The 19,236-nt window shown below is 38.9% G+C and overlaps 1 protein-coding gene and 1 long non-coding RNA gene across 3 annotated transcripts; both read left to right on the top strand.

The window, feature by feature from the left end:
- The first annotated feature begins 265 nt into the window (after positions 1–265).
- On the top strand, positions 266–1,345 carry LOC140835767 (uncharacterized). The gene has a single exon (XM_073201176.1). The coding sequence runs from the start codon at positions 266–268 to the stop codon at positions 1,343–1,345; it is 1,080 nt and encodes a 359-aa protein (XP_073057277.1).
- Positions 1,346–2,467: 1,122 nt separating this feature from the next.
- Positions 2,468–18,924, top strand: LOC140836177 (uncharacterized). Of its 2 annotated transcripts, none has more exons than XR_012119001.1 (3): positions 2,468–2,553; positions 17,918–17,983; positions 18,576–18,924. It is a non-coding gene; the product is annotated as an uncharacterized lncRNA (long non-coding RNA). The 2 variants fall into 2 exon arrangements; XR_012119002.1 differs by lacking the exon at positions 2,468–2,553 and adding an exon at positions 16,907–17,030.
- The last annotated feature ends 312 nt before the right edge of the window (positions 18,925–19,236 follow it).

Genomic DNA, 19,236 nt, shown 5'->3' with positions numbered 1-19,236 from the left:
ATAATGATTTGAAAGCATACTTATATTTTGGATGTGCAAAAGAAAGACATGTACTTCATGTCGAATTTGAACTCAGTGTTGTTTCTCTTGATATTGTTGAAAGTGAAAATATCATGTCATCGGATTTAAATGTGACCCATTTGGATAATGAGTTTGTCGATGATGAAACAAATCTGTATGATCTTATTTTGATAGAACTTTTGTCTCAACTAACCATTGTACCAATAATGATGTATTAGAAGATATAAATACTTCAACTGAAAATATGGAAGAGAATGATGTGAAAACAACAGATAATGATGTGGAGGATATAGATGCGGTGCATGTGGATGATATTGATGTCAACATCCACCACATCAGTGTAGCTCATGATACTGAGACTCATGTTCAAGCTAACAATGATACATATTTATTTATCAATGGTTCCAACTTATTTATTGGTCAAAGATTTTCAAGCAAGACCGAAGTGAAGAAAGTGCTATCCAAAATTGCTATGAACTCGCCTTTTGCGTTTGAATGTTTCAAATCTTCTCGAAATATTTATTCGGTTAGTTGTGTGACTAAAGGTTGCAGCTGGAGAATTTGGACTTCAAAACATGAGAACTCAACAGATTTTGTGATTCGTACATACTGCAACACACACAATTGTGATTTGACAGGAATGCGTAAAAGGCATCGACAAGCCTCCTCGTCTGTCGTTTGTAATATGTTGGTAGAGAACTTTCGGGGACTACAGAAAACACCTCAACCAAAATCTATTATGACAATGATGCGGAATAAGGGGGTTGACATTACCTATTACAAAGCCTTGAAAGGCAAACAACTTGCTCATGATATCTTCAAAGGTGATCCTGAAACAAGTTTTGCTCTTCTACCTTCATATTTGAAATTGTTCAAGAGAATGAACCTTGATAGTTTAATAGATTTAGTAGTATATGAGCATAATAGATTCAAGTATTTGTTTTTAGCATATGGCGCATGTGCAAGAGGATATAGATGCATGAGAAAAGTTGTATCTATTAATGGTGCATGGTTGAAAGGAAAGTACGACAGTACTTTACTTGTGGCCTCATCACAAGATGGAGATTTTCATCAATATCTTTTGGCTTGGGCTGTTGTTGATGTAGAATCCATTACTTCATGGAGTTGCTTTTTGACGAAGCTCTTGGAACTAGTGGTTGATGAGGAAGAGTTGATGATTATCTCAGACAGACATCCGGACATCATTGCTGCAATTACCGATGTTTACAAAAATGTACATCATGGTCATTGTATATGGCACTTTTCACAAAATATGAAACTTTGTTGCAAAAAAAAGGGTTGCACCGAAATTTTATGTGGTTAGTAAAAAATTATAAGCAAACCGACTTTGACTTGGAGTATGAAAATTTTCAGAAAATATATCCTAATGCTGCAAAGGTTTTGGATGATAGTGATTCATTGGATCGATGGACTCGAGCATATAGCCCAAGATCTCGATATAATATTATGACAACCAGTTGTGTTGAATTAATAAATGCAAGATTGCGTGAAGAAAGATAACTTCTAATCATTGCACTACTAAATTCTTTGCTGACATTGACTACATCTCGGTTTTCAAGGTATCGAAATGCATCTGTCGCGTCAACAACAAATTCACTCCAACCGTTGAGTCGATTCTACGTGAAAGGTTTAATATTGTTCGGAGATAAAAATTTTATGAGCTAGGCCGTCTTGAGTTCGATATTCGAAGTGCTACAAATAGTGACATTGTGAATTTGGAATCGAAGAGATGTACCTGTAGAGAATTTTATATTGACAAGATTCCATATTCTCATGCAATTGCAGCGAGTTACTTTTGTGATGTTAATTTTTATTCCTTGTGCTCAGAATATTATTCTGTAATGATATAATCCTTAGCCTATTCTGAGCCAATTTATCATGTTTTTGAATCAGAACGAGTGGCCACTTGATGATATGTTAATATTGCCACCGGTGTTCAAGAGAAGACGTGGAAGAAAAAAACAAAACAGATTTCCATCCGTTGGAGATTTTAGTAGAAGATAGGGTTGAATGATATGTAATTTGTTTGAATTTAAAGACTGTGAGAACCCAAATTTAATTATTCAGTATTTGGAAAGAATTAGAAATAATTATTTTGAAGTGCTAAATTAAAATAATTAAGCCAATAATTATACTTGTGTGTTAAAAATATGTATTAGAAAATATCAGAATTATAGACGATATTAAAATACATATCGATGTTTAATAGCATACGGGAGTTGTAATATTTGGACCGAGTCATATTCTAGCAATTGGGCTAAATAATTGGATTCATGCATATATGTGTATATGTGTTATAGGAAGCCCCTTTGCACCAAGCCCAATCCATTTCTTCCTTTAAATCTCTCGTTTCTTCTACAAGCATCCATTTTCTTCTCTTCTTGCATCTCCTCTAGCTACCGAGCTGTTGCTTCGTTAATTTTCAGCCTCTTGCTTGTCATTTTTCTTGGTTCTTTAGAGTGTGAAGAGATCGATTCTAACTCTATTTCAGTTGAAATGAACCTTTTGAAGGTAATCCCTAAGCCTAGGTTTTAAAAGTTTGTGCAGGGAAGAAGTTGGTTTCTATTTTTTCGAGTTGCAGGTTTTTGTGTTTCTGTTTTTGGGTTTTTGGTGTGTTGTGCACTAATATTCTTGAATTGTGGTTCATATAGAACTTATAGATCTATGTCGAAGCCGCTGACGAAATAGAATTCCAATTAAAAACGGATTTGATATGATTTTTTTACAAAACTATGTCAAAATGGAAGTCTGTGTTGGAGCTGTGCAGAGTAGCTTCTGTAATTCGCGTTTATGACATTTTGCTCTCGGATTTTGGACTTGTGATCCAAAAGAGAGTTGTAGAGCTATGCGTTGTCTTCGTATTGATATATGATTCGTTAAATTCCATTAAGAATTGAGGTCGTTATGCTGATTTTGCCGGAACTGCTCAGTACAGGCTTATGTCCGCGAAGTGTGCATGTAGTAGCGCCTTCTGGTTAATTCTGGGATTATTCTATTAGGATTCTGGAAATGGTTTCTTCTAGGAAAACTTAGATATTTGAGTTTTCTTTCATCACAAAATTTCCGGATATTAATTTGATCAATGATGAGTTAGATATGAATTTTATACTCCTAAGTGTCGAAAATAAATCTGTCACAGACCTTGCATCTCATGGTTGCTGGTTTTGGGCGTTTTTCAGCGGCAAGATGACATAATTTCATTTTGATGTCTTCTGATGAAATATGGCATTTTGAGTTAACAGCCATGTATGTTAAGTATGTTTTGGTTAAGTTTTGGTTGAGTTATGACCTTACAACCGAGCTTAGGTCCAAACTGGAATTAGTAAATTGTTTTTGGCTAAGAGTTGAATATTTATTTGATGGTAATTAATTATTTTCCATAGGATTTAGTAGCCAGGAAGCACCGAAGAGTTTATAAACTATAATGGTAATTTAATTTGAAGGTTAAGGTACGGATTGATCGATTCATTACCGCGTCTATAACGACGTGTAATAAATTGATGTGATTGTATGAAAACTATGTGTTTATGTGCTCTTTGTGCTGTTTGGGTGTATTTTAGGATTATTCCTCATTTAAAAAAAAATAAATATGAGTTTAATATATTGGAATAATCTGTGAATTTATATGCATTGTTGAGCACGCATTCATATAGAGCCGATGACTCCGTTGTTTCCGAGATCTCTGTTTACTCTTGGATGAGTTATTTAGACATCAAATCCGAGGACGTTTAAGCATTCACACCTCTGATGACTAGCGGAAGGGCCGAGCAGTTCTGCAGACTGACACCCCTGACACAGATGTGCAGGGCCGAGGGCGTATTTGACACGTCACACCCCTGGCACATGTGGCCACAGTTGTTGCTATGGTTTCTTTGGATCCAGTTTGATACCCGAGATTATTGGTACCCTACATGCATTTCATTGCATTGATTTTATTACATGTCATTTATTTATGCTGTAATTTATATGATCTTCGTACTGGGGTTTGACCCCTGTCCCTCGGGGCTATTGTTGTTTGTTTTGTGATTCTATAGCAGGTTATACAGGTGCATCTGATGCAGCCTGCGGAGCGTCTGCCAGTGGAGCCCAGTGAGTCGGTTTGAGTTTGGAATCCCCAGATATTTATACTATATATTGAGTCATTTTCCGAGGCAGATACCTCGTGTATTTGTATGGTTGTATTTTGAGTGTTGGATCCTATTTGGTATGATCGAGCCTGGTTGGCTCTGTGTGCGATTGGTATTCTGTTTGTTTTAACAGACTCTATTTTCGAGTATAAATGTTTTGTTGTGTTGTTTTGAAATTTTTGTTATGTCCTATTTACGGGGAGGTCATGCCGAAATTTCTGTAGGCCCAAAAATGAAAAATTTTACTCGTTTTCGCTGTTTACGCTAATAAATCCTGTTGTTTGATAATTTAAAACTAATCAGGAGCACGGGCCCTCGCAGTTGGTATCAGAGCGTAACTGGGGTATGCTCGAATTAGAGTCTAGGACACTCGAGTTTAGACACAAATAAATAAATTTTGTATTTGATTTACTACTTGCTCTTTATTTGATTTGCATGCTATAATTATTTAACTTAGCTAAGATAGAGCTGGTAGTGAAGTAAGTTTGACGCTTCATTTATTTCTACCTAGTGGACTAAGCTCTACTTGAACCGTTCAGTGTTTACTATTAAATTTTTTTCTGCTGGTGTATAATCCTTGTGTCTTGTAGAATGGCACCGGGAGGAAGAGGCAGAAAAGGGAAAGAAGTTATCCAAGAGTCTGAAGCTCAGAACATAGCTAATGCTGAGGGTATTGGCAGAGGTAGACGTGGTCGCTCTAGGGGAAGGGAAAATCAAAATGTGAATATAGAGTAGAGGTGGAGCAGGAACCACCAATTGGTCCTAGAAAGGCATGTTGCAAGAAATGTGGAAGTTGATCGTGAAGTTCAGCAGCTGACCCAAAGAATGAGAGAAATGGAGTTAGTAATTGCTAAATTCCAAGATATGCGTCCTCCAAAATTCTTTAGAAATGAAAGTGGAGAAAAGGCAACAGCGTGGCTGAAGAGTATGAATTATTTATTTAATTTGGTGGAGTACACTACAGAGCTGAGACTCAAGTTGGCTGTTTACCAACTCAAGGATTGAGCACAACTGTGGTGGGAAGCCACAGAGGAAGCGATCCGAGAATCTGGTCAGATAATTTCATGGGAGGTATTTCGTACTCATTTTATTCAAGAATACACGCCTCCATATTATTATTCTGCTAAGGAAGCCGAGTTCAATCAGTTGATTCAGGGAAATATCAGTGGGAGAGTATGCCTCTCAATTTGCTGCTCTTCTAGCTTACGTACCCCATGTATCAAATAGTGATCGATCCAAGCTGTCGCGTTTTATGCAAGGACTGAACCGGACAATACATACTTTGGTTATGACTGGAGCACCAACTACCTATGCTGAAGCAGTAGAGAAGGCGAAGAATATTGAGGCTAGTTTGCTTTGGGGAGGATCACAACAAGTTCCATCTTTTACTTCCCAAGGGTCCGAGAGTAGCATTCAGATGCCAGTGGGAATTCCTCCGTATCAGCCTCCACAGTCAAACCAGCCACCGAAGCAGCATAAATTCAGGGCTAGATGAAAGCATTTTAAGAAGAATTCTTACAGTAGTTCATCTAGTTCAGGCAGTTCTCGTGGCAGAAGATCTATTGGTTATGTTCGAGATTCTTGTGGAAAATGTGGAGGTAGGCATCCTACTACCCAGTGCACAGGAGTTCAGGGAGAATGTCATACATGTGGATTACCGGGACATTATGCGATAGTTTGTCCTAATGCGGGAAGACAACATTATCAACCCTCGCAGTTTAGCCAGTTTCCGCGAGCCCCAGGTGCCTAGACCATCTACTCCACAGCCTAGCTACCAACAGCCGAGAGGATCTTCTCAGCAGTACTTTCCAGGACCTCAACAGGCTAGGGTACATGCGTTGACTCAAGACCAGGCTCAGGAGACGCCCCGAGGGGTCATTGCAGGTATATTGATAAATGCAAGATTTGCACTTAAGTTACATTTAAATCCATTTTGAATTATGCTTGTTTCGAACAGAATTACGCGTTTTTGGTTTGTTTATGTTGTCATTTCAGGAATGGAGAAAATAGTGGACACGAAACCAAGTGGACCAAGAAAACAGAACCGAGCCGCGAGTATAAATATTGCAAAGACCAGAAGGGCGTGCGCGGTCCGCCACTTCACGCGCATCCGCGCACGCACAAATAATGCACAAGGGCAGAAGCTTGCGCGCGGTCGCGCGACATCTCTCGCACCAGCGCACGCACAGAAGCAGAAGATGACCCGAGAGGTGCGCGCGACAGCGCCACTTTACGCACAGGCGGCGCGCACACCTATACAAGCGAGTGACCAGACGCTAGCGTGCGCCCGTGCGACAACATGCGCGACCGCAGCGCACACATGCATGGCCAGAGGAGCAGCACCGAGCACGCCACCCGCGTGCGCCGCGTCCAGAAAAAGTATAAAAGCACTATCGTCTAGGTCAGAGAGGACTGAGCCGCCGTGGAGAGAAAACACACGAAAATTCACCGTCTTGGGAAGGAAAAGAAGCGAGAAACGGAGCGCATACACAAGACGAAGATTCAGAGTATGAAGAACAGACACAAATACGAAGAACGACGGAGCTGGGGACAGAGACGACACTTCGGATTTGTTATCTTTTCCCTTGTTTCTTTATTTTATTGCGTGGCGATGTCTAGAATCACAAACATGTCTTGTTTTCTCTTGGATTTTGTGATGAACTAAATTTACCTTCTAGAGGTTGACGTAGCTTTGTCTTTACGATGATTTGACGTGGATATTTTTATGATTGGATTCCGTTTTATTTAATTGTGTTCTCTACTCTTATTTCATTGCAATTTACTGGCCATAAATTGTATTTTGTGATTAATTCTACGACTCGGGAGAGGGACTAGGATTATAGATCACTAGAGGCACATCGTGGAATGTTTATATCGTTCGGAAGGCGTATAACGTTTGCGAGGCTTAGGTAAGAACATTGATTGCATTTATCAATTAAACTTAGATTTGTATTAGGAATAATTGAATCGAAGTTTGATTGATACATTTATTCGTCACTTGTGAAAGGGGGAATAAAAAACGTAAGTGTTCTTGGCCATTAAATAAGAGGAATTCAGGAATTTAAATGCAACCAGGAGAATTATTGTACAAACTTAGTGAAATCAGTCCTCTAGATAATTTCTATCACTGATATTTCTCCGGTCGGTAATTCGATTTATTGTTTATTCGCATTTTAATTGTTTTTAACAAACCAATTCTCTTACGAATTTTCTAAATAAAGTCTTGACTATTTTAATTACAAGAACTGATATACGTGTTTATACACACTCCTCGTGGGATCGATATCTGTACTCTAACCAGTACTAAAACTTGACACTGTACACTTGCGGTCGCAACAAGTTTTTGGCACCGTTGCTGGGGAGTGTCAAATTTGAATTTATATCAGTATTGTTACCAATTAGTCTAGATTTTAATTTAGAGCTTTTATTTTTATTTCATTTTATATTGATTGAGTTTTTCATTTTTTCCTGCTTGACAGTGTATGCTAAGATCGCAAAACTCAGACTTGCTGATTTTTTACCCGAAGATCGAAAAAAATTGCGAGAAAATTAAGAAAAGCAAGGAGGGAAGAGATCCAAGCAATGGCTGAACACAGAGAAAATGACAGACACGCCCAGCCAGAGGCTACTCCTATCAAAGATCACTTCCGACCAGTGATCAACAATCATTACTCTGGTATTGCTCGGGGGACCATAAATGCTAACAATTTTGAGCTGAAGCCTGCCCTGATCAATATGGTTAAACAAAACCTAGTTCGTTGGAACTGCTACTTCAGATCCTCACGTTCACCTGAGAACTTTCTTGGAAATCAAAGATACGGTAAAAATTAATAATGTTCCTGATGACATTATTAGATTGTGTTTGTTTCCTTTTTCTCTCAGGGATCAAGCAAGAGGATGGCTCCAATCACTGCCGTTAGGGAGCATCACAACATGGCAGGAGCTGGCGACGAAGTTCCTTTCTAAATATTTTCCACCTGCAAAGTCTGCACAATTAAAGATTGAGATCAGCACTTTTAGATAGACAGACTTCGAGCAGTTGTATGAAGCTTGGGAAAGGTATAAAGAGCTGTTGCGGAGGTGCTCGAATCATGGTTTCGAAGACTAGGTGCAGATTGAGTTGTTTTATAATGGATTGAATGGTCAAACACGTACAACTGGGGATGCAGCAGCAGGTGGCACGATCTTTGCCAAATCTCCTGCTCAAGCCTACGACTTGCTTGAGCAAATGACTATTAACAGCTACCAAGTGGCCGTCTGAGAGGTCTGGAGTACAGAAGACTGCTGGAATTTATGCGGTGGATCCGATCACATCACTCACTGCACAAGTATCAGCATTGACTACACATATAGCAACCATGAATAAAGTGAGCACATCAAATACTGAGGGACCATCGCTCGTCGTTGAAGAAGCACATTTTCTTGAAGAAGCTCAGTATATCAACAACAGAAATGTTGGAGGGTTTGGCAGATATCGAGGTAACCCTCCCCCTAATACTTATCATCCTGGGTTGAGAAACCATGAAAATTTTTCTTATGCAAACAATAAGAATGTGTTGAATCCTCCACCGGGGTTCAATACATCAAATGGGGAAGGGAAGCCATCATTTGAGGATTTAGTTGGAACGTTTGTTGCTGAATCTGGCAAGAGAATGGCTAGGACTGAGTCTAGGCTTGACAACCTAGAAACCCACATGGCAAGTATTGGTGCTACTTTGAAAATCATGGAGTCGCAAGTTGGGCAAATAACGAAGCAACTCACATCTCAACCATCAGGTGCAGTGCAAAAGAATGCAGACCCAAATCTGAGAGAGGTGAATGCTATTTTTATGCAGCATGAGGAGATTGGAGTGGTAAGCAAAGAAGAGAAAGTTGATCAGCCGACTCCAAGCAAAAGGAACCGAGGTAAGAAAGGTAAGAGTTATGATTTTGATCAATGCGTTGATATTTCTTTACTTCCCTACCCCCAAAGATTTTTACAATTGAAGGCTGAGTTTCAAAAGAAAAAAGGTTTGAAGATCTCAAGAACCTACACTCTAACATTCAGTTTGCAGAGCAGGAAGAGGTGGCATTTTCTGGAGGAGATGATAAGGCAGGAAAGGAAATCTTCCTCAGAAACTACAAGACCCCGGGGAGTTTGTTGTACCATGTGAAATTGGAAGTCAATCAGTGAAAAAAGCTATCTGTGATTCAGAAGCGAGTGTGAACATAATGCCAAGTTTCCTTTACTAGAAACTTGGATTGAGTAGGATAAAACCCACAGGACTAAGCTTGCAGATGGCAGATAAATCGGTTAGGACACCGCTGGGTATTGTGGAAGATGTTGAACTTAAAATTGATAAAATAAGGCTTCTAGCAGATTTTGTGGTGCTTGACATGGGGAACAGTCAGAATGTTCGTGCTATTTTAAGACGACCATTTTTGGCTACTGCTGGAGCCGTCATTGATTTGAGACAAGGAAAACTGACCATGGCGGTTGATGGTCAAAACCTAGAACTCAAGGCTTCCAAGATATCATACGATCCACCATGAACAAGAGTGGTATAGTTGGGCTGATGACGTTAAACCAAGCGCTGTGTGGGAGGCAACCCACAATTTATTTTCTTTAGCTTTCATTTTGTTTTTATTATTTTATTTTATTTTACGTCCTTAGTTGTTAATTTTACCCACTACCAGATCTATCACCGCCGCAGCCCATGGACATGGATGACACAGATGTTGCGGACAAAAACTCGAGCGCCCGAGTTTTGACACTCGTGCGCAAGGTATGTGTTGTCGTGTTCTTTATTTCTATACATTGAGGACAATGCATACTTTAAGTTTGGGGAAGGGTAAAATTGTGTTGCTTGTTAGAATTTTTAGAATTTTTCTGCAAATTTTTTGTTTTATCGCTCAGTAGTTAGTTTGATTTTTTATCTATTGCATGCTAGATTTGTTAGGTAGAGTCATGGATAAGTAAAATGTGTGACCGATGATGAAAACTGAATTGCGATCCTGAAATATATATGTGTTCATGATAACTTAGGAGTCACAAATATTTTGCACTGTCGTGTTTATTGATACTATTGTTGCTCAGAGACAAGTTGTATGCCTATGATGCTAAATAGAAGACGGATATCTGATTCTTGGTAATTCTTGCATGACATTGATTGACACTTTCACAAACATAGAAATGATCTAGGCAGTTTTTCACAATATCTTTGGGCCTTTGTTCTTTGTTTACTGTCATTTGTAGCCCTTTGAGCTTCGAAGTTTTTGAGATGCTTAAGAGTTCTTTTGTGCATGCCTTGTATATCAATTTTTTGTTGAAAAAAATTCATATTATTAGTTGGTATGAGATGATTAATGGATTGACGGTAGTCTAGAACTTGTTTGAACACTTTTCGAGGCGAAATACGGATAATATGTGACATAGGAATGATTTAGGCGATCTTTGGAGCCATTTTGAGCCTTCGAGCCTACCAAATGAACACGAAATATCTCTAGTGTCCCATTTTGAGCCTACTAAAAATCAAGTGGTGTGTGTCAATGACATACAATTAGCCCCCACTTGTATCTATTCTATATCCCACAGCAACTACCAAATGAAGCTTATACACTTATTTTCCTACCTGATTTTGAGAGAAATAAATTCATTGGTGTTGTAATGATTCAAATGCTCCTTGAAAAGAAACATAAAAATGAATGTACAGAAAGGAGTTCAAAAAGAAGAAAAACAATGAAAAGAATGAATCAAAAGTGGTGAGAAAGAAAGCATTTGGAAAATGAAGGATACGAATGAAAAGAAAACAATAAGTGGGTGGTGGTTGAAAAGAAAATGAAAATGAGTGAAGTTGATGAAGTTCAAATATTTCTCTCAAATTTTGATTTCCATACCTTTATTGTAGCCATGAGCCGGAGCCTAACGTTACAAGCCTGCAAGACCTATTAACCTTGTCACATTCATCCAATATACTAGTGGAGAAAAGATGTTCAAGTCGAGCATATGGATACCAGAAAAACGTTGTCATCAAGTATAGACTTTAATCACTTGCTTTCAAGCATCTCATTTTGTGATCTCATCTTTGGCATACTTGTTTTGACCATCTTTCGAGCCAAATAATCACCAATAAAGTCCTATGTGATCTATGAATGTGAATTTGTATTTTGATGAAGTGTGAGTTGAACTAAACTGAGGATTTCTTGATTCAGTAAGGTGAATGGGCATTATGACTCTATTTGAGCACTCGATGGGGTAAACGAACATTGACATATCACACACACACGTGACACTTGGGAAATCGTGAATTACATGAAATTAGACAAGTCGGAGGTCAATATCACTTTTCGCATATCCATGATTGTAGTAGTTTGCGTAATTTTTCCGTTTTTATTAGCTTTTATTCTATTTTGCTCGGGACTAGTAAAAGTTCAAGTTTGGGGGGTTTGATAAATGCAAGATTTGCACTTAAGTTACATTTAAATCCATTTTGAATTATGCTTGTTTCGAACGGAATTACGCGTTTTTGGTTTGTTTTTGTTTTCATTTCAGGAATGGAGAAAATAGTGGACACGAAACCAAGTGGACCAAGAAAACAGAACCGAGCCGCGAGTATAAATATTGCAAAGACCAGAAGGATGCGCGCGGTCCGCCACTTCACGCGCAGCCGCGCGCGCACAAATAATGCACAAGGGCAGAAGCTTGCGCGCGGTCGCGCGACATCTTGCGCACCAGCGCGCGCACAAAAGCAGAAGATGACCCAAGAGGTGCGCGCGACAGCGCCACTTTACGCGCAGGTGCGCACGCACCTATACAAGCGAGTGACCAGACGCTTGCGCACGGCCGCGCGACAACATGCGCGACCACGCGCACACATGCATGGCCAGAGGAGCAGCACCGAGCGCGCCACCGCGCCAATTCTCGCGCCACCACACACGCAGCATCCAGAAAAAGTATAAAAGCGCTATCGTCTAGTTCAGAGAGGAGTGAGCCGCCGTGGAGAGAAAACACACGAAAATTCACCATCTTGGGAAGGAAAAGAAGCGAGAAACGGAGCGCATACACAAGACGAAGATTCAGAGTGTGAAGAACAGACACAAATACGAAGAACGACGGAGCTGGGGACAGAGACGACACTTCGGATTTGTTATCTTTTCCCTTGTTTCTTTATTTTATTGCGTGGCGATGTCTAGAATCACAAACATGTCTTGTTTTCTCTTGGATTTTGTGATGAACTAAATTTCCATTCTAGAGGTTGACGTAGCTTTGTCTTTACGATGATTTGACGTGGATATTTTATGATTGGATTCCGTTTTATTTAATTGTGTTCTCTACTCTTATTTCATTGCAATTTACTGGCCATAAATTGTATGTTGTGATTAATTCTACGACTCGGGTGAGGGACTAGGATTAAAGATCACTAGAGGCACATCGTGGAATGTTTATATCGTTCGGAAGGCGTATAACGTTTGCGAGGCTTAGGTAAGAACATTGATTGCATTTATCAATTAAACTTAGATTTGTATTAGGAATAATTGAATCGAAGTTTGATTGATACATTTATTCATCACTTGGGAAAGGGGGAATAAAATACGTAAGTGTCCTTGGCCCTTAAATAAGAGGAATTCAGGAATTTAAATGCAACCAGGAGAATTATTGTAGAAACTTAGTGAAATCAGGCCTCTAGATAATTTCTATCACTGATATTTCTCCGGTCGGTAATTCGATTTATTGTTTATTCGCATTTTAATTGTTTTTAACAAACCAATTCTCTTACGAATTTTCTAAATAAATTCTTGACTATTTTAATTACAAGAACTGATATACGTTTTTATACACACTCCTCGTGGGATCGATATCTGTACTTTAACCAGTACTAAAACTTGACACCGTACACTTGCGGTAGTGAAAACACGCAACATATATGTTTTATTTTTTATCATCCTGCACATATATTGATAGACACGGGAGCATCTCATTCATTCTTGTCTGCTGCATTTATCGGTGAGCATGAGATAGCTACTACCTTGTTGATGGATACGATGTCTGTGTCTACCCCTGCTGGTGTGTATTTGATGTCTCGAGAGATAGTTCTGAATTGTGTGATTAGATTTGATGATAACGTTATGATAACTAATCTAATCAAATTGTTTATGTCTGACTTCGACTGTATTTTGGGAATGGATACTTTGACGAATTATCGAGCCATCGTTGATTGTTTCCATGGAGTTGTCAGATTTAGACCTTATTATGGCCATACGTGGAACTTTTATGGTAATGATTCTCAGTCACGCATTTCATTAGTTTCAACAATGGAAATGTTTAGACTGCTATCGGCAGGGAATGAAGGATTCATGATTTATGCAGTTGATGTCACACAGGAAGAAATGTTGAAAGTTTCAGATATTCCTGTGGTAAAGGATTTTCCTGATGTATTTTCTGATGAAATTCCTGGCTTTCCCCCTCAAAGGGAAATAGATTTCAGCATTGAGTTAATGTCAGGGACGAACCCTATTTCTAGAGCACCGTATCGTTTGGCTCCAGCAAAGTTGAAAGAACTCAAGGAACAATTGCGAGACTTACTGGAGAAAGGTTATATTAGACCAAGTATGTCACCTAGGGGAGCTCCGGTATTGTTTGTAAAGAAGAAAGACGGGACGATGAGGATGTGTCTTGATTATCGGCAGTTGAATAAAGCTACAGTGAAGAATAAATATCCTCTCCCGCGTATCGACGATTTGTTTGATCAGTTGCAGGGTACATCCGTGAATTCCAAGATCGATCTTCATTCTGGATATCATCAGCTTAGAGTTAGAGAGGAAGATGTTCCTAAAACTGCATTTCGGACACGTTATGGGCATAATGAATTCTTAGTCATGCCTTTCGGATTGACTAATGCTCTAGCAGTTTTCATGGGTTTGATGAATCGTGTTTTTCGAGAATTTTTAGACAAATTCGTTATTGTCTTTATCGATGACATTTTGATTTATTTCAAAGAAGGAGCATCGAGAACATTTGAGACTAGTACTCCAAACACTCAGAGCAGCACAATTATATGCTAAATTTTCTAAATGTGAATTTTGGTTGGACAGTGTAGTATTTTTGGGTCATGTTATATCCGCTCAGGGAGTTTCTGTGGATCCTAGTAAACTCGAAGCTGTTAATAATTGGCCAACACCAACAAATGTTTCTGAGATTCGCAGTTTTTTGTGATTAGCAGGGTATTATAGGCGTTTTATTGAAAGATTTTCCGCTATTGCAAGGCCTATAACCCAATTAGCGCAAAAACATCGACGTTTTGTGTGGACTGCAGAATGTGAATCAAGTTTTCAAACTTTGAAGGAAAAGTTGACAACAGCTCCTGTGTGAGCTTTACCTTCAGGCTCAGGTGGATTTGTTGTGTTTACAGATGCTTCTCTGAATGGAATGGGATGTGTTTTAATGCAAAATGGGCGAGTTATTGAATATGCATCTCGACAGTTGAAGCCACATGAGACTCGATATCCAGATCATGATTTAGAATTGGCTGCCATTGATATGGCGTCATTATCTGTACGGTGAACAATTTGTAATTTATTCTGATCACAAGAGCCTTAAATATCTTTTCACACAGTCCGACTTGAATATGAGACAACGTCGATGGATGGAGTTGCTTAAAGACTTTGATTGTGAGATTCAATATCAACCAGGACGAATGAATCTAGTTGCAGATCCACTTAGCAGGAAGGTTAAAAACGCTATGCTGACATCTCTGAATATTTCTAAAGTCCACGAGCACTTGGGAACTTCAGGATGGACTTATCAAACAAGTGGAGATTACTTTGTAGTTTCATCTATCAAAGTCGAACCACAGATAATATTAAGCATTAAAATAGCACAGAGAACTGATCCACATATTCATAGATTGAAAGAATTGGCTCAAACAGATCAGTCAGATAAGTTCAACGTTGCCTCAGATGGTAGTTTGCGCTTTAAGGGGAGACTAGTGGTTCCTAATTTGACAGATCTGAAAGAAGCTATACTACGTGAAGCACATTGTAGTCGACATTGCATTCATCCAGGAAATCGAAAGATGTATCATACCTTGAGAGCTCATTATTGGTGGGAAGGTATGAAGAAGGAAATTACTGATTTCGTGGCTAAATGTTTAACTTGCCAACAGGTTAAAGCTGAACGAATGAGACCTGGCGGTATGTTAAATAGTCTTGAAGTACCACAGTGGAATTGGGAGCACATTGCTATGGATTTCGTGACACATCTACCTCGTTCTAATCGTGGTTGTGATGCAATTTGGGTGATTATTGATAGATTGTCTAAATCAGCTCATTTTATTCCATATGACCGTACTTGTACTTACAAGAAAATGGCGAAATTGTACATTGATCATGTGGTGAGATTGCATGGTGTGCCAATAACCATAGTATCAGACCGCGATCCAAGGTTTACTTCAAAATTTTGGAGTAGTTTGCAATCAGCTTTGGGTTCAAAGTTGGCCATGAGCACTGCTTATCATCCCCAAACAGATGGTCAATCAGAAAGAACCATCCAGACTCTAGAGGATATGTTACGAGCAGTTGTAATGGATTTCAGAGGTGGTTGGCAAGAATCATTGTCTCTGGTCGAATTCTCTTAAAACAATAGTTTTCAGACAACGATCAGTATGGCATCATTTGAAGCTTTATATGGCAGAAAGTGCAGATCTCCAATTTGTTGGGAAGATGTAGGAGAACAACAGATGTCTAAACCAGAGTTTGTACAAGAAATGAAAGATAAAGTTGAATTGATCAGAAAGATAATGAAAGCAGCCCAGGATCGTCAAGCAAGTTATGCTAATAAAAGGCGTCGGCCTTTAGAGTTCCGGGTTGGCGATTATGTTTTCTTGAAAGTATCACCGTTTCGTTGTACTATGAGATTTGGACGTAAAGGGAAGTTAGCTCCACGTTATATTGGTCCGTATGTGATTGTTGAGAGGATTGGAACTTTGGCTTATCGTTTGGACCTGCCGCAGAGTTTTTCTGCGATACACGGTGTGTTTCATGTATCTATGTTGTGGAAGTATGAGCCAGATCCATCTCATGTTTTGAGTACCGAGGATATGGAGTTAGATAGTTCCCTAAGTTATATTGAGCATCCAGTTCAAATTCTTGATCTCAAAGAGAAGCAACTCAGGAACAAGACGATTCCTTTGGTTTTGCTGAAGTGGAGTAGACATGGGATAGAAGAATCTACATGGGAGTTAGGGGATCGAATGCGTCAAGAGTGGCCTCACTTGTTTGAAAATATGATGAATAACACCATGTACTCAGATTTTCCTATGTATTATCTGTGGTAAATGTTTTAACCACTTTGTGTATAAGTGTTGTGTACGTTAGATTTCGAGGACGAAATCTTTTATTAGGAGGGGAGAATGTGAGAACCCAAATTTAATTATTCAGTATTTGGCAAGAATTAGAAATAATTACTTTGAAGTGCTAAATTAAAATAATTAAGCCAAATAATAATACTTGTGTGTTAAAAATATGTATTAGAAAATATCGGAATTATAGACGATATTAAAATACATATCGATGTTTAATAGCACACAGGAGTTGTAAATATTTGGACCGAGTCATATTCTAGCAATTGGGCTAAATAATTGGATTCATGCATATATGTGTATATGTGTTATAGGAAGTCTGTTTGCCCCAAGCCCAATCCATTTCTTCCTTTAAATCTCTCGTTTCTTCTACAAGCATCCATTTCCTTCTCTTCTTGCATCTCCTCTAGCTACCGAGCTGTTGCTTCGTTAATTTTCCAGCCTCTTGCTTGTCATTTTTCTTGGTTATTTAGAGTGTGAAGAGGTCGATTCTAACTCTATTTCAGTTCAAATGAAGCTTTTGAAGGTAATCCCTAAGCCTAGGTATTAAAAGTTTGTGCATGGAAGAAGTTCGTTTCTGTTTTTTCGAGTTTCAGGTTTTTGGGTTTCTGTTTTTGGGTTTTTGGTGTTTTGTGCACTAAGATTCTTGAATTGTGGTTCATATAGAACTTATAGCTCTATGTCTAAAATTTCTGTAGCCGCTGACGAAATGGAATTCCAATTAAAAACGGATTTGATATGATTTTTTTACCAAACTGTGTCAAAATGGAAGTCTGTGTTGGAGCTGTGCAGAGTAGCTTCTGTAATTCGAGTTTATGACATTTTTGCTCTCGGATTTTGGACTTGTGATCCAAAAGAGAGTTTTAGATCTATGCGTTTTCTTCGTATTGATATAAGATTCGTTAAATTCCATTAAGAATTGAGGTCGTTATGCTGCTTTTGTCGGAACTGCTCAGTACAGGCTTCTGTCCGCGAAGTGTGCATGTAGTAGCGCCTTCTTGTTAACTCTGGGATTATTCTGTTAGGATTCTGGAAATGGTTTCTTCTAGGAAAACTTAGATATTTGAGTTGTCTTTCATCACCAATTGCCGGATATTAATTTGAGTCAATGATGAGTAGATATGAATTTTATACTCCTAATTGTCGAAACTAAATCTGTCACAGACCTTGCATCTCATGGTTGCTGGTTTTGGGCGTTTTTCAGTGGAAAGATGATTGAATTTCATTTTGATGTCTTCTGATGAAATATGGCATTTTGAGTTAGGATTCCAGCCATGTATGTTAAGTATGTTTCGGTTAAGTTTTTGTTGAGTTATGACCTTACAACCGAGCTTAGGTCCAAGCTGAAATTAGTAAATTGTTTTTGGCTAAGAGTTGAATATTTATTTGATGGTAATTAATTTTTTGCCATAGATTTTATTAGCCAGGAAGCACCGAAGAGTTTATAAACTATTGTGGTAATTTAATTTGAAGGTTAAGGTACGGATTGATCGATTCTTTACCGCGTCTATAACGACGTGTAATTAAATTGATGTGATTGTATGAAAACTATGTGTTTATATGCTCTTTGTGCTGTTTGGGTGTATTTTAGGATTATTCCTCATTTTAAAAAGAAATAAATGTGAGTTTTTAAATATATTGGAATAATCTGTGAATTTATATGCATTGTGGAGCACGCATTCATATAGAGCCATGACTCCGTTGTTTTCGAGATCTCTGTTTACTCTTGGATGATTTATTTAGACATCAGAGCCGAGGACGGTTAAGCTTCACACCTCTGATGACTGGCGGAAGGGCTGAGCAGTTCTGCAGACTGACACCCCTTGACACATATGTGCAGGGCCGAGGCCGTATTTGACACGTCACACCCCTGGCACATGTGGCCACAGTTGTTGCAATCGTTTCTTTGGATCCAGTTTGATACCCGAGATTATTGGTACCCTACATGCATTGCATTGCATTGATTTTATTACATGTCATTTATTTATGCTGTAATTTATATGATCTTCGTACTGGGGTTTGACCCCTGTCCCTCGGGGCTGCTGTGGTTTGTTTTGTGATTCTATAGCAGGTTATACAGGTGGTTCTGATGCAGCTAGTGGAGCGTCTGCCAGTGGAGCCCAGTGAGTTGGTTTGAGTTTGGAGTCCCCAGATATTTATACTATATATTGAGTCATTTGCCGAGGAGATGCCTCGTTTATTTGTATGGTTGTATTTTGAGTGTTGGATCCTATTTGGTGTGATCGAGCCTGGTTGGTTCTGTGTGCGATTGGTATTCTGTTTGTTTTAACGGACTCTATTTTCGAGTATAAATTTTTTGTTGTGTTGTTTTGAAATTTTCGGTATGTCCTATTTACAGGGAGGTCATGCCGAAATTTCTGTAGGCCCAAAAATGGAAAATTTTTACTCGTTTTCGCTGTTTACGCTAATAAATCCTGCTGTTTGATAATTAAAAACTAATCAGGAGCACGGGCCCTCACAAAGACAATCGATTTGATTTTATTAATATATAATGTGTTTAAGGTGAATTTTTAACTTTGGGTCGAGTGGGTGGTGAGTGGGTCGAGTGGATGGTGAATGGATCAAATTTTTAAGTTTGGGTCGAGTGGGTGGTAAGTGGTTCGATTTTGGGTCGTGTGGGTCGAGTGGTAGTGTTTGGGGTTTGGTTTAGGCTTTTGTTTAGGGTTTAGGGTTGGGGTCGAGTTCGGGTCGAGTGGGTGGAGTGTGGGTCG

The sequence above is a fragment of the Primulina eburnea genome, chromosome 7 (genome assembly GCF_022965805.1).
Source record: "Primulina eburnea isolate SZY01 chromosome 7, ASM2296580v1, whole genome shotgun sequence".
NCBI lineage: Eukaryota > Viridiplantae > Streptophyta > Magnoliopsida > Lamiales > Gesneriaceae > Primulina > Primulina eburnea.
Note: the sequence above shows the minus strand (reverse complement) of the source record. Positions and strands in the feature narration are given on the sequence as shown.

What these genes read in the sequence shown, in the direction of transcription:
- LOC140835767 (XM_073201176.1), top strand. Translation starts at nt 266, where the DNA reads ATGGAAGAGAATGATGTGAAAACAACAGATAATGATGTGGAGGATATA.